At 52.7% G+C, this 15,148-nt stretch overlaps 2 protein-coding genes across 3 annotated transcripts; both read left to right on the top strand.

Moving 5' to 3' along the window:
- Positions 1-6,270: 6,270 nt before the first annotated feature.
- CENPB (centromere protein B) lies at positions 6,271-9,136 on the top strand. The gene has a single exon (XM_045445185.1). The coding sequence runs from the start codon at positions 6,487-6,489 to the stop codon at positions 8,305-8,307; it is 1,821 nt and encodes a 606-aa protein (XP_045301141.1). The 5' UTR covers positions 6,271-6,486; the 3' UTR covers positions 8,308-9,136.
- A 106-nt stretch (positions 9,137-9,242) lies between these two features.
- Positions 9,243-14,978, top strand: SPEF1 (sperm flagellar 1). Of its 2 annotated transcripts, XM_045445186.1 has the most exons (8): positions 9,243-11,746; positions 12,658-12,769; positions 13,087-13,243; positions 13,437-13,476; positions 13,632-13,692; positions 13,897-14,020; positions 14,136-14,239; positions 14,497-14,978. In XM_045445186.1, exons 1-8 carry the CDS (start codon positions 11,638-11,640, stop codon positions 14,819-14,821), a joined length of 1,032 nt encoding a protein of 343 aa, XP_045301142.1. In that variant the 5' UTR covers positions 9,243-11,637; the 3' UTR covers positions 14,822-14,978. The 2 variants fall into 2 exon arrangements, with proteins under 2 accessions (XP_045301142.1, XP_045301143.1); XM_045445187.1 differs by having other exon boundaries at positions 14,136-14,614.
- The last annotated feature ends 170 nt before the right edge of the window (positions 14,979-15,148 follow it).

Genomic DNA, 15,148 nt, shown 5'->3' with positions numbered 1-15,148 from the left:
TCAATATATGAAATTTATTGTCAAATTGGTTTCCATACAACACCCAGTGCTCATCCCAAAAGGTGCCCTCCTCAATACCCATCACCCACCCTCCCCTCCCACCCCCCATCAACCCTCAGTTTGTTCTCAGTTTTTTTAAATTTTTTTTTAACATTTATTCATTTTTGAGACAGAGAGAGACAGAGCATGAACGGGGGAAGGCCAGAGAGAGAGGGAGACACAGAATCCAAAACAGGCTCCAGGCTCTGAGCTGTCAGCACAGAGCCCGACGCGGGGCTCGAACTCACAGACCGCGAGATCATGACCTGAGCCCAAGTCGGACGTCCAACCAACTGAGCCACCCAGGCGCCCCATTCTCAGTTTTTAAGAGTCTCTTATGCTTTGGCTCTCTCCCACTCTAACCTCTTTTTTTTTTCCTTCCCCTCCCCCATGGGTTTCTGTTAAGTTTCTCAGGATCCACATAAGAGTGAAAACATATGGTATCTGTCTTTCTCTGTGTGGCTTATTTCACTTAGCATAACACTCTCCAGTTCCATCCACGTTGCTACAGAGGGCCATATTTCATTCTTTCTCATTGCCACATAGTACTCCATCCACACGGCATCTTTATGGGATTCATTTTTCTAGTGCCTTTTCCGTCATGGCTTGTGACATGTTAAATGGTTTTTTAAAATTGGAACATGGGGGCGCCTGGGTGACGCAGTCGGTTAAGCGTCCGACTTCAGCCAGGTCACGATCTCGCGGTCCGTGAGTTCGAGCCCCGCGTCGGGCTCTGGGCTGATGGCTTGGAGCCTGTTTCCGATTCTGTGTCTCCCTCTCTCTCTGCCCCTCCCCCGTTCATGCTCTGTCTCTCTCTGTCCCAAAAATAAATAAATGTTGAAAAAAAAAATTAAAAAAAAAAATTGGAACATGTTACTGGGGTGCCTGGGTGGCTCAGTCAGTTGAGTGTCGGGCTCTTGATTTTGGCTCAGGCATGATCTCACCATTTGTGGGTTCAAGCCTCGTGTAGGGCTACATGCTAACAGCACAAAGCCTGCTTTGGATTCTCTCTCCCTTTGCCCCTCCCCTCCTCGTGAGCTCGCTCTCTCTCTCTCTCTCTCAAAGACAAATAAACTTAAAAAAAAATTGGTTCATGGTACCAAAAATTTGAACAAAGGAGAAAATTCAAATGGTACAAAACAGCAGTGAAAAGTCAATCTTCCATCCCACACAAACATTCAGAACAGATGCAGTCACTATCATAAACTTGCATATTCTGGAGATAGTCTATGACAGTCCTAGGCAATAGAAACATAATGGCAGGCACAAATATGAGCCATATACATAATTTAAAATCTTCTAGTAGCCACATTAAAAAATATAAAAGAAACAGTTGAAATTTTAATATTTTATTTAATCTAATATATTCAAAATGTTATCATTTAAACATATTATCAATATAATAATTGTTAATTATATATCTTATTTGAAAGTTTATTTATTTATTTTGAGAGAGAGAGAGCACATGAGTGGAGGAGGATTGAGAGAGAGAGAGAGAGAAAATCCCAAGCTGGCTTCCAGCAGGTAACCCCAATGCGGGGCTTGAACCCACGCACGAGCTGTGAGATTAGGTGCTGCTAATTAGATATTTTAGATACTTTTTTTTGGTACCAAGTCTCAAAGTTCAATGTGCATCTTACACTCACAGCCCATCTCAGCTTGTGCTCACCACATTTCCAGTGCTCAATAATCACATGCTATTAGTGGCTACCATAGTGGGCAGTGTAGGTCTATATGTGTACAAGCATATGTCCATATTTTTACAGATATAACAAACAGTATGTGAAACATTGTTTTACCCCTTGCTTTCTTTTACTTGGAGGTGGATCCATATGAGTACCATAAAGGCATATATTTACTCAATTCCCTAATGCTGAACATTCAGGTTATTCATTTTTACATTGATGCAGCAGGCATACACAGAATGAATTCCTAAAAAGGAACTATTGCAAGATATGAGCTTTATTTATTGAAATCTCCTTTTCCCTTTCCCGAATGTCACTTCCTCAAGCTGACTGAGCTGAAGAACAGGGACCAAGTCATTTGCCTCTTCTCTCATCTCCAGGCACCTCGTATGGGCCCACGGCCAAGGTTGGCCTCTGACCCCATATCCCACCTCTATGGATTTCTCTTAAAGAGATGATAAAAGTACACACAGATGTTTGTTCATTGAGTCATCGTTAGTAACAATGAAATGCAGAGAGCAAGCTGGGTGTTCTTACAGGGGAGCAGCTAATGAGGTGACTCCTCTATACCGTGTAATACCTGCAGCTTTTAAAGAGAATGGGCATGGGGGCAGGTAGGGATGCTTGGCATCCAGCAGGGGCCCAATAAGTAATTGTTGATATTTGAGTGATTACATAATGGGCTCTCAGAAGATGGTCTTTTCAAGAGAGGGTTCCTAGCGTAAAAGAAAGTTGAAACTCACTGATGAAAATAATTATTGATGTGAAAAGATGTTCACAATATGGGCTACAAAATATTATGCCAACTATGGTCCCACTAAAAACAATATGCACAGAAAAGTATCCCACAAGAATATTCTCTGAATAGTGGAATTAAATGTTTGTACCCTCAACATCTTCTGTATTTTAAAATATTTTCCAAAGAACAGGTACAATTTTCAAGTTAATTCAAAGACCTGAATCTGGTACTCAATCCGGTAGTTCCCCAGACAATTAAACATAAGAGTTACCTGGGGCGCCTGGGTGGCTCAGTCGGTTAAACGTCCGACTTCGGCTCAGGTCATGATCTCACAGTCCGTGAGTTCGGGCCCCGCGTCGGGCTCTGTGCTGACAGCTCAGAGCCTGGAGCCCGCTTCAGATTCTGTGTCTCCCTCTCTCTCTGACCCTCCCTTGTTCATGCTCTGTCTCTCTCTGTCTCAAAAATAAATAAACGTTAAAAAAAATTAAAAAAAAAAAAACATAAGAGTTACCATATGACCCAGCAACTCCACTCCCAGCTATATACCCGAGAAAAATGAAAACATGTTCACACAAAAGCTTGCAAACAAATGCTTACAGCAGCATTATTCGTAACTGCCAAAACAGAAATAATCCAAATGTCCATCAAATGATAAATGGATAAAAATGTCTTATATCCATACAATAGAATATTATTCAGCTGTAAGAAAAGAATAAAGCACTAACAGATAGTTCATCATGGATGAATCTTGAAAATATGACTCTAAGTGAAAGAAGCCAGTCATAAAAGACATGTGTTATTGATTCCATTCATATGAGGTATCCAGGCAGGGGTTTCTTTCTAAGGTGATGAAAATGCTCTAAAACTGACTGTGGTGACAGTTGCATGTATCTATGAATTGTATATGCTAAATGAGTGAATTGTATGATACGTGAAATATATCTCAATAAAGCTGTTAAAATGAAAGGATGGGGGGAGCACCTGGGTGGCTCAGTCAGTTAAGTGTCTGACTCTTGATTTCAGCTCAGGCCATGATCTCATGGTTTGTGAGTTCGAGCCCTGAGTCAGGGTCTGCACTGACAGCAAAGTGTGCTGTCAGTGCAGAGCCTGCTTGGGATTCTCTCTCTCCCTGTTTCTCTGCTCCTCCCCTGCTCTCTCTCTCTCTCTCTCTCTCTCTCTCAAAATAAATAAATAAACTTGAAAAAATGAAAGGATGGGGCCACCTGGGTGGTTCAGTTAGTTAAGTGTCTGACTCTTGATTTTGGCTCAGGTCATGATCTCTCATTTCATGAGTTCAAGCCCCACGTTGGGCTCTGTGCTGCCAGTGTGTAGCCTGCTTGGGATTCTCTCTCTCCCTCTCTCTCTGCCCCTCCCCTGCTCTCACATGCTCTTCCTCACTCTCTCTCAAAATTAAAAAAAAAATGAAAGTGTGAGTAGAATTATGGAAGATTAGGGGAGAAATGTATTTATCTTGGGACTCTTGGCTCTAGAAACTCTAGAGATGTCCTCAAATATCTAGACAATCTCTGTCCTAGTAACTGTATCCACCTGTATCAATAGGCCCACATTGTCTTCACCTTCCAGGCCCATCCTTGGTTCCCACAAAAAAATACCAGTATGGCCACTTTCAGGACAAAAAAGAAGTCACACACTTGTGTTGACAGCACAGCCATTTCCAGATATCTGGTCTACCTGCTGCCTGTAGCAGGGCATAGGGCCCATTTCCACTCCCTCTCAGCTGAGCAATTCCTACGTCGATCCATCTGGAGCCCTGGGATCCCCCCACCTCCCTCTGTAAGCCCCATCTTTCCAATTCCCCACCTTAGAGAAGTCCACAGTCCACCTTCTCTCGTCTTGGCCTAGGCTGTCCAAAGCTACCCACTAGGCCTAATACCCATTCTACCTACCTAATCATTATTCCTCATGTCCCTCAGCAATCTTTCCATTCTCCTTTTAATTTTAAAGGTCCTGTTGTACTTGCTTATGGGAAAATTCAGCGAAGTAGAAAAAAAAAAAAAAGCCCACCCACTGTCCATTCACCCAAACACACATTGATTATAAGCCAAGATGGGTGAAGAGGCAGGAGGGACATATGTGTACATTGATGAAACCACCAAAATGTAGACACGGTTTCCTGAAAATGTGTGGCAAGGGGTCTCGGACATGTAGCCTTACACTCACCTTTGCACAGGAACCATATACCCATTATGGGCCAAGCACTGATCTGGCCCCTGTAGGGAAAAATCTCCCATGTTCTTCTAGACCTTGTGATTAGAAGAATATTTTTTATGTCTCAGGAGTGGAAAAGGCCTACGTAAGACACAAAACCCAGAAACAATAAAGGAAAAAATTGACACAGCTGCTTACTTAAAGGTTATAAACTTCTCATATTTAAGATTCCCTAGGCTAAGTTAAAGGATAAGTAGCAGACTGGAAGAAAATATTTGCAATATACTTAACAAAGATTTTGTGTTCAGAGCATATGAAGAGCTCCTGTAAGTCCACAAAAAGACAAATACAAGAGAAACATGGACAAAAAGTATGACTAGAAAATTCACATTCAAATGGCATTCAAAGAAATAGACACGGTAACACAGCAGTGAGTTACACTTTCTTCCCTTGGCCTCCAGAACACCATACAGGCCTGGTGTTTCTCCAACCTCTTCAGCTGTTTTTCATGAATTTCTTGTTAGTCCTTTCTTGAACCCTTAACCTTGGAGAGCCCAGGGCACTGTCCTTGGTCCTCTTCTTTGTACACATCCACTTGTTTGTAGCCTCATCCAGATCATCCAGGTCCTTAGCCCATCCCCCTGGGTCACAGCCTTCCTCTCTGACTACACACCTCAAACTACTCTAAGAGATTTTTTTTTTTTTTAACTACTGCAAAGCATTCATTGTTTTAAGAATATGTCATTTTTATTTGTTTGGTGCAGGAGGAGGTTTCAGGGATTCATGTGTATGTATGCTTTTATATATATAAACGACATTATTTCTGTAGCTGAAAACACATTTATGCCTGTATGCATGGAAAAGTCCAGAAGGTGACACACGGAGATGTTATCAGTGTTCATCTATGGATTTGGGGATTACTAGCAAATAGATTTAAAATTGTAATGCTGCTTGTAAAAATAATCTAAATGGGTAACAATAGGCTACACAGATTAGTGTTCACCCATAATTGGAACAATATACAACTATTAAAAAGCATGTTGGCAATACTTCATCAAGTGGCAAAATTCTCATCACTTGATGCCAGGTAAAACAGCAGGAGATGCCAGTTATACAGTGTATACATCTGATGCCAGTTTTATGCAATAAATTTTTAAAAAGAAAACTGCATGAACCTAGAGAAAAGACTGGAAGGAAACGTACCAAAATGTTACCTGCGCATTTCTCCAGGTGTTGGGGTGAAAGATGATTTTTAGTTTCCTGTATTTTTCAGATTCCGCAGATTTTGCTGTCACAAAACAAAAACCACAAAACACAGTTGTTACTCTTTATAAACAGCAGGTCGGTGCCCACTGGGCGCAGAGGCCGGGCACCGCGCCCCTGCCCGCGCGTTCGCCCGCGGGTCTCCGGACGCCCGAGCGCTGGCGGGTCCAGCAGGCCGCAGCGCCCCCCCGCGGTCGGTCCGGGGCGGCGGGGAGGGGGGTGGGCGCGGAGGGCGGGGAGGCGGCGCCGGGCGTCCCCGCGCTTCCCGCGAGATCCCGCTCCGCCCGCTCCGCCCCGCTCGCCGCGCTCCCTGCTCCCCGCGCCGCGGCACTTCCTGCCTTCCGCGCCCGCGCCGCCCGCCCTCGCCCGCGCCCGCCGCCTGCCGCCCGCCGCCCGGCGCCGCGCCCGCCGGCGCCCCCGAAGGTGCCCCCGGCCCGGCCGGGTCACCGCCCCGCCCGCCGCCCCGCGAGCCGCTTTGTCTCGGGCGGGGCGCGCGGGAGAGGCCGCCAGGTGCCCCCCGCCGCGGGCCCGGGCCCCCCGCCCCGGGGCGGCGGCGGTGGCGCCGGGCCCCGGGGCGGGGGGCGCGCCGGGATGGGCCCCAAGCGGCGGCAGCTGACGTTCCGGGAGAAGTCGCGGATCATCCAGGAGGTGGAGGAGAACCCGGACTTGCGCAAGGGCGAGATCGCGCGGCGCTTCAACATCCCGCCGTCCACGCTGAGCACCATCCTGAAGAACAAGCGCGCCATCCTGGCGTCGGAGCGCAAGTACGGTGTGGCCTCCACCTGCCGCAAGACCAACAAGCTGTCCCCCTACGACAAGCTCGAGGGGCTGCTCATCGCCTGGTTCCAGCAGATCCGCGCCGCTGGCCTACCCGTCAAGGGCATCATCCTCAAGGAGAAGGCGCTGCGTATAGCCGAGGAGCTGGGCATGGACGACTTCACCGCCTCCAACGGTTGGCTGGACCGCTTCCGCCGGCGCCACGGTGTGGTGTCCTGCAGCGGTGTGGCCCGCGCCCGGTCGCGCAGTGCTGCTCCCCGGCCCCCAGCGGCTCCCGCCAGCCCACCTGCGGTGCCCTCGGAGGGCAGCGGCGGGGGTTCGACGGGCTGGCGCGCTCGGGAGGAGCAGCCGCCGTCGGTGGCCGAGGGCTACGCCTCCCAGGACGTGTTCAGCGCCATTGAGACCAGTCTGTGGTACGACTTCCTGCCCGACCAGGCTGCGGGGCTGTGCGGCAGCGATGGACGGGCGCGCAGGGCCACCCAGCGCCTGAGCGTCCTGCTGTGCGCCAACGCAGACGGTAGCGAGAAGCTGCCCCCGCTTGTGGCCGGCAAGTCGGCCAAGCCCCGTGCAGGCCAAGCCGGCCTGCCTTGCGACTACACCGCCAACTCTAAGGGTGGTGTCACCACGCAGGCCCTGGCCAAGTACCTGAAGGCCCTGGACACTCGCATGGCTGCAGAGTCTCGCCGAGTCCTGCTACTGGCCGGCCGCCTGGCTGCCCAGTCCCTGGATACCTCCGGCCTGCGGCATGTACAGCTGGCCTTCTTCCCGCCGGGCACCGTGCAGCCGCTGGAGCGGGGAGTGGTCCAACAGGTGAAGGGCCACTACCGCCAGGCTATGCTACTCAAGGCCATGGCCGCACTAGAGGGCCAGGATCGTTCAGGCCTGCAGCTAGGTTTGATGGAGGCCTTGCACTTCGTGGCTGCCGCCTGGCAGGCAGTGGAGCCTTCGGACATAGCTGCCTGCTTTCGTGAGGCTGGCTTCGGGGGTGGCCCAAATGCCACCATCACCACTGCCCTCAAGAGTGAGGGGGAGGAAGAGGAGGAGGAGGAAGAGGAGGAAGAAGAAGAGGAGGAAGAGGAAGAGGAGGGTGAAGGGGAGGAGGAGGAGGAGGAAGAAGAGGGTGAGGAGGAGGAAGGGGGGGAAGGAGAGGAGTTGGGGGAGGAAGAGGAGGTGGAAGAGGAGGGTGATGTTGATGACAGTGATGAAGAGGAGGAGGAAGAGGAGGAAGAGAGCTCCTCTGAGGGCTTGGAGGCTGAGGACTGGGCCCAGGGGGTAGTAGAAGCTGGTGGCAGCTTCGGGGGCTACGGTGCCCAGGAGGAGGCCCAGTGCCCTACTCTCCATTTCCTGGAGGGTGAAGAGGACTCTGAGTCTGACAGTGAGGAAGAGGAGGAAGATGAGGATGATGAGGAGGATGAAGATGATGAAGATGAGGAGGAAGATGGTGATGAGGTGCCTGTGCCCAGCTTTGGGGAGGCCATGGCTTACTTCGCTATGGTCAAGAGGTACCTGACTTCCTTCCCCATTGATGACCGTGTGCAGAGCCACATCCTTCATTTGGAACACGATCTGGTCCACGTGACCAGGAAGAACCATGCCCGGCAGGCAGGAGTTCGGGGTCTTGGACATCAGAGCTGAGCCACTGGGCCTAGCCATGCCCAACCCAGATGTGGCAGCACCAGCCCAGGGCAGAGGACTCTCTGGGCAGCCGCTGTGGATGGAGCCAGAATGGGGAGCTCCAGATCCTTTAGTGATGTTCCTCTGGCCCTGTGACAGGCCCAGCCACCTCGGTAGGGCCCAGGGCTGGGGTCAGCCTCACTGCCTGCTTATTGCCTCTTTCTCAGAGTCCTCTTTCCTCCCCATTTGCCCCTGGGCTTGGGGGACCAGGTGGGGAGGGTGGGGAGCTGTCCGGTGCTACCACACCATGCCATCAGTGGACTAGGCCACAGTAGCAGCCAGGGTTGGGCCCTGGAGGCTCCCGGCCGGAGAGTGCCTCTCCCCTCTGCCGTCCACACCAGGTGTTTGGTGGGGGGGACCCCAAAGCCATTCTGGGAAGGGCTCCAGAGGAAAGTCCAGCCTAGGCCGCCACAAGGCTGGCAGCCCCCCACCCTGCCCCTGGGCCGCCTTGAGAAGCACAGTCTAACTCACCGCAGGCTCCTGAGCCTGCCTCTGCCTGCTTCCCCATCTTCCCAATCCCTTTCTCTGGCCCAGTCCAGGTTACTGTGGCCCTTGGTTTTCTTTCCAAATTGGAGGTTCCCAAGAGGCCCTCCAGGGGAGTGATAATGGGCACTTCCCTTGTGGGTAGCTGCAGGCCCCATGCCTCTCCTCCCTCTCTGGCAGGGCCCTATCCTGGGCAGGGTGCCTGGGGCTGGGCCCAGAGTCCAGCCATCCAGCCGCTCCTTTCCCAGTCTGAATTCAATAAATCTGTCCACCCCCCTTTTGTGGGGGTGAACGTTTTAACAGCCAAGGGTGCATCCTTCATGGTCTGGGCTTGCGTCTGTCTTGGGAACACGTCCTTTCCTGGCTCCCTTTGGTCCTTGCTCTGGTGGGACATGGAACCAAGCGTTGAGAGGGCGGCCACAGCCTACACCCTGACTGGGGTGAGGGACCACCTCCATATCTAAGTATTATCCAAGCTTGGGGAGGAAGGGGGCTTTAGTGTATCTCCTTGGGTTTGAGGAAGTCGGGTCTTATCCTGCTTTGGGGTTAGAAAGAAGCAGCTCAGGATCAGTTGGCTAGGAGGGAAGGGAGGGAGCCAGCAATCCCTGTTGGACCAAATTAAACTGGGAACTAGGCCTATCAAGCCCGTTAAAGTTGGTCCTTGTAGGAGTGGGGCCAGAAGGCAGAGCAAAAGGAGTGTTGGGGCAACTCCTGTGGTCCAGGTTGGAGTTCGGAGGTACATACAGGGCCTCCCTTGGTTTACTTTTGATTCTTAAAGAGGGAGCCCTTTAGGCCTTTCAGTGATTAGCATTTCCGAGCCTGGTGGCTGGTTATCCTGGGGACAGTACAGGAGGAAGATAAAATTCCTGGGATACATTGCACCCCCAAGAGGGTGAGGAAGAATGGGCAACTCGCTTTGTGGTGCCCTCCAGGGGGCACCCCAGTCCAAAGGTGAAGATTGGTGCCTCTGCTGACCTCTAACCCCTTTTCTCCTGTCAGGGCCCAGCCCCTCCCTCATTGAGGCCCTCAGGCCCCCTTGGTTCCAACTAGGGGAGGACCTGGGCTTGGGGAGGCCAGGCAGCTCTGGGCCCCAAACCGGTTTTCCCACCTTCACCAGGGCTGGCACATCACCACTGTGGTTCCCTCCCCACTACTTCCTTTCAGTTCTTCCTCTCTCCACCCTGGAATGTTGGGGGTGGGGGGATATCTAGGCCATCTTTTGTCCCTTGCCTGCCCTGGGTGTGGTCCCTTCAGAAAGGCAAGACCAATATGTATGATTTTAAAACAAGAAGGTAGAGTGACGATTCCATACTTGGCCTTCCACACTCCTGGAACTCAGGGTTTCCCTGTAAGCCTTAAAGGCAATGAAACTAAGTGACGGCAAGAAGTAGTTGGGATTCCCCTTACCCCCATCTGAGCTATGGAGGAGGAAACTGGAAAGTCCTAAGGAAGCCCAGCCTACCCCCCTGGCCTGCTCTGGAGTAAGATGGGAGCGGTAGGTTTCTCCCCAGGTGCCCCTGTTCAACCCAGTCCCTCATCTCAAATACCAACAAGGCAAATCATTTCCATTTGTCTTCTCTTCTGCTGGAACTGAGATCATCTCAATAATGATGGCACCAAGTGATGTTAATAGGGCCCTTGCTGTGTGCCAGGCGCTGTGCTAAGCACTTTAGATGCTCACAAAACCCCTATGAGGTAGGTGAAACCACGAGAAATCAGACACAGAGAGGTCCAGTAATGTGCCCAAAGCCACATTGCTAGTCTTCGGTGGAAGCAAACTTTCTTCCCTGGCTGACCCTAGGAGCCCCTTTACTGCTACTTTGTGTCCTTTCACTAAGGCAGAACCCACATCCCTAACCCTTCTAAAAATAGTGCTCCTTTGAAATGGAACTGGCTACTGAAGTGCATTTTTAACCCATGGAAGAACAGCTCTTTGGAGGGAGATGAGGGATTATGGGAGTGTTTACAGGAGCTATTGCAGCATTTATACCTGTAGCCAATTCCCATATCCTCAGTCCCCATACAAATGCAGATCTGTAAGTACCCTTCCCATTTTCCTCCCTCTTACCCCACTGGGACAAATAGAAGCCTTCCCACTTCACAAAGGGGGAAGATAAGGTTAAGGAGTTAAATAACCTGCCCGAGGCACTGGCCTTGAGCCCTAGTATTCTCCTTGGGAGGCTGGGTGACATTAAATGCCCTACCAGGACACTGCTGGGAAGGGCAGTAGTGGTGATGGCCTTAATAGCACAGAGCTTTGAGGAGGGACCCAGCAAGGAGGCACTGTCACACAGCCTATCACACAATCCAGGTGGGAAGCAGCAGATGATTAATTACAGTGGACACCCAGATAAAGCTGAGGAACATTGGGATGCTGCCTTCACTTGGGACTGATAGCTGAAGGATCCAGAAGGGGAATCTCGGCCCTGAGGATGCTGGGGCAGGGATTCTGAGGGCCCAGTTGGGTTTGGCAGGTCCCAGGGTGGGCCAGTGGCTGATCAGGTGGAGTGGGCGCAGATGCTGGGAAGACAAGGCCACCTAATCGCCTATTCAAAGCTGGGGCCTGAGAGTAGGTAGAGGGAGAAAACTACAATTCCCAGAAGCCCCTGTTCCCCTCCGAGTCAAGGATAGTTGCCATGGTTTCAGAAAACAATATGGCTGCTCCCAGCTGGGAAGCGCGTTTCCCGGTTTGAGAGGCAGAGGCCGGTCTGGGCGCCTTCGGTGGCGAAAGAAGAGGCATCTGAGAGATCGTGCGGTTTGGCGCTGACGCTGCACGACTGGAACGGTCTTGCCTTGCTGGGGGTGCCAATGGCTGGCAGCGTGGACGAGGAGGCGTTGCACCAGCTGTACCTGTGGGTAGACAACATCCCCCTATCCCGGCCCAAGAGAAATCTCTCCAGGGACTTCAGTGATGGAGGTGTGCACCTTAGTGTGTGTGCACCCCTGTGTGTGTCCCATGTGTCCGTGTTTGTCTACATATTCTGTATGTACGTGTGTAAGGGGTCTGTGTGCATGTGTCTCTTTGTGTTTCTGTGCATGTGGGTATGTGTATGTTGGGGGGGGGGTGTCTGACTATCTCCTGGAACTTCAATTATACAAATGTGTGCGCGTGTGTGTTTATCTGTATCTGTGGGAATATGGCTGTGTGTGGGTCTATATGTATGTCCCCTTGTTCTATTCTTTAGGCATGTGTGGTTGTGGTGTCTGAGTGTGAGTCTGTGATGCCCTCCTGGGACTTTAATGACTAAGACGTGTGTCTGTGTATGTTTTTGTGCATCTCTCTGTATGTACTTGTTCATTACTATATTCTATATATCTGTCTTGTGGGATTCTGAGCTTGTGTATGTGCATATGTTTGTTGATACATTCTGTCCTGTATGCATGTAGGGGGTCTTGTGTGCATATGTATTTGTGATCCTGGGACTTTGCTGTTGGAGTGTGTGTGTGTGTGTGTGTGTGTGTGTGTGTCCATGTGAATGCCTAGGGTGGGGCCCCAGGCTCCTGATAGGCTCTCTTGGAAACTCCTTCTCTGAAGACCAGACACCTCAGTTTTCATATGCTTGAGTTAATGGGGATGGGATGCTGCTTCTCTGGGGTATGCTGGAGGCTGATCACTCATTTCTAATCTTGCTTTCTTGAACTCCTTCCCTCTCCTCCACCACCCCTCCCTCCCTATCACCCATTCCCTTTCCACACCTCCACCCATCCGCTTGGTCACACCATTCTGTAACCCCCGATTCTCTCATTACACGCACATCTTCTCCCTACTCCTTCTCCCTTACCTACTGCCTCCTCCCCCACCTTCCACATCTGCTTCCTTTCCCTCAGTCCTGGTCGCAGAAGTCATCAAGTTTTACTTCCCCAAGATGGTGGAGATGCACAATTATGTCCCTGCCAACTCTCTCCAACAGAAGCTCAACAACTGGGGTCACCTAAACAGGTAGCAGAATACTTGGGTACACTAGCGAAATCTCTAACCCCGTTCCCCCCTCCCCCTCCCCAGGATCCCAGGAAGCTGGGACTCTGTTGGTGTCAGGGTAGGGAGGGACAACGCAGGCAGAACTGGTAACAAAATCAAGGGTTTTTTGTTGTTGTTGTTGTTGTTGTTGTTGTTGTTGTTGTTTTTGAGGAGACAAAGGAAACGTGACAACCAAGATTCTGGCTCATTCCCCCAGGGCTGCACCCCCTTCCTTCTCCCCCACGCCCCTCACTTCATTCCCCGAGGACCCAGTCCTCCATTCCTGTGTCTATTCCCAGGAAGGTGCTGAACAAGCTGAACTTCTCGGTACCAGAGGACGTGATGCGCAAGATCGCGCAATGCGCGCCAGGCGTGGTGGAGTTAGTGCTCATTCCGCTGAGGCAGCGCCTGGAGGAGCGCCAGAGGCGCAGGAAGCAGGGCGCGGGCTCCTTACAGGTGCCACCCCACTCAAGTTTCTCCCACTACTTTGTGGGAGCTTCCCAGGCAGCGGGAAGCCCCGCCTTGGCAAGAAGTGTGGGAGAAGGGTGTCTGGCAAAGGGAGCCTGGTCTTGGGGACCACGGAAGAGACATGGGGCTCCTTGGGGATGAGCGAATCCTACCTCACAGTAAACCCTGGGGGTTCTTTCAGGAGCTGGCTCCCCAGGATGGCACTGGCTACATGGATGTGGGTAAAGTGGCCTTTACTTTTCTTCTCTCCCAGGAGAAGCTTTCCGCCTGTCCTTCCTTCCCATGGGGGAAGGGGAGCCGGGGTTGGGGGAAGCAAGGGAGAAGTCAGGAAAATAGGACTCCAGCACGGTTAACTCCTCCACTTGCCTGGTCTCAGGTTTGTCCCAGAAGACCCGAGGGGAAGGTGCCCCGGACCCCCAGGGAGGAGGGCAGCTCAGGTAAGGAGGCTGGGAGTTCCTACCTCACCAGGCCTGGTGATCTGCCTACACAGGGCTGGCAGGTAAGGGTGGTGGCAGGTTGTTCCTGGGAAAGCAGGAAGTGGGGGTGTAGGGGACGGGGAGCGAAGGCCTGGCCGAGGGGCATTGGAAGGATGAGAATGGGGCCTGAGGTTCGGGCCTCCGCTAAGCTGCTTCCCACCCCAGGGGGGGCCGGCTGCCGGCGCCCCGACCTCCGGGATATAGTCAGGCACTGCAGGGCGACCCAAGCTTCGTCCTCCAGATCGCTGAAAAGGAGCAGGAGCTGTTGGCCTCTCAGGAGACTGTGCAGGTGAGGGTGACTGGGAAGGCGCGGGTGGTGGTGGGGCGGTGGGTGCTTAGGGCCTGCAGTGGTGGGGACAGAAGGCAGCGGGCCTCTGGCTTGACCTTTGTGCGGCGCGGCCCAGGTCCTGCAGATGAAGGTGAGGCGCTTAGAGCATTTGCTGCAGCTCAAGAACGTGCGCATCGACGATCTCTCCCGGCGGCTCCAGCAGGCAGAGCGTAAGCAGCGGTGAGCGGCGGCCGGGGCCGCGCGGGGACGCCCCAGTACCCGCCAGAGCCCGGACGCCGAGACCGACGCACCCACCCACGCACCCACCGACGGACTGACGGACCTACGGGCGCGCGGAGCCAGCAGCTCCGAAGAGCCTCATGGGCGCCAGCGCTCCCCTCCCTTGGGTTGGGGGTGAGTTGGGGGGCAGTGAGGCAGGAGCCCTCAGAACGCAGCCCCCCGGACTGACCCACCTCCTTCCACTCCATCCGGGTCAGGAGAATGGACCGCTTTGCAGAACCCAGAAGCCACGTGCAGAGACCTGGCATGCTCCCCAAAGCCATGCCCGACACCAGGGGCCCCACCTTGGTGCTCCCTGCTCTGGGCCTTAGGGGGCGGTGCCCCGACTCGGTGTACACCGCTAGAAACAGGTCCCCGCCCAGCCCTGAGGACAGCGGCGTCTCCATCCGGGCTAGTTCTCTGCGCTCTGGACCTCGGGGGAAGCTGCCCGAGGCAGCTGAGGGAGAAGCTTCCCTCTCCGGCGCGCTCACCTGGGGCCCAACTCGAGGCTGGAGAGCACAGCAGCTGGAGAGGAAGGGGTGAGGAGTGGCTTCAGCCAGGAGTGGGAAAGACATGGGCTGTGCCTGTTCCAAACACCCTTCCCTCCCCTCCTGGGGGGGGGGGGGGCACCTTTGAGAATGTTTTGGAGATACAGGACCGCACTACCGCCATTAAAGAAGTTGTGCTATCTTTCCTGCGACTGCCTTCTCTGTCTAGATATCTTGCCCTTCTTAAGCCGCACTGCCCGCCCCGCCCCCCCCGCCCCCCCCCCCCCCCTATTTTGAGTGAAAGAGCCTTGTAGGCCCAGAGTGGGTTTCACCTTTGGTCAGCTGGGTGGCCGCTGCCTGGTAGGTTGACGATATCACAGGG

This window comes from Leopardus geoffroyi, chromosome A3, assembly GCF_018350155.1.
Source record: "Leopardus geoffroyi isolate Oge1 chromosome A3, O.geoffroyi_Oge1_pat1.0, whole genome shotgun sequence".
Lineage (NCBI taxonomy): Eukaryota > Metazoa > Chordata > Mammalia > Carnivora > Felidae > Leopardus > Leopardus geoffroyi.
Note: the sequence above shows the minus strand (reverse complement) of the source record. Positions and strands in the feature narration are given on the sequence as shown.

Excerpts from the sequence above, each read along its gene's own strand:
- SPEF1 (XM_045445186.1), top strand. The coding sequence starts at position 11,638 with ATGGCTGGCAGCGTGGACGAGGAGGCGTTGCACCAGCTGTACCTGTGG. Across the intron at positions 12,770-13,086 it reads AACTGGGGTCACCTAAACAG|GAAGGTGCTGAACAAGCTGA; the intron begins GTAGCAGAATAC and ends GTCTATTCCCAG. Across the intron at positions 13,244-13,436 it reads AGGGCGCGGGCTCCTTACAG|GAGCTGGCTCCCCAGGATGG; the intron begins GTGCCACCCCAC and ends GGGTTCTTTCAG.
- CENPB (XM_045445185.1), top strand. The coding sequence starts at position 6,487 with ATGGGCCCCAAGCGGCGGCAGCTGACGTTCCGGGAGAAGTCGCGGATC.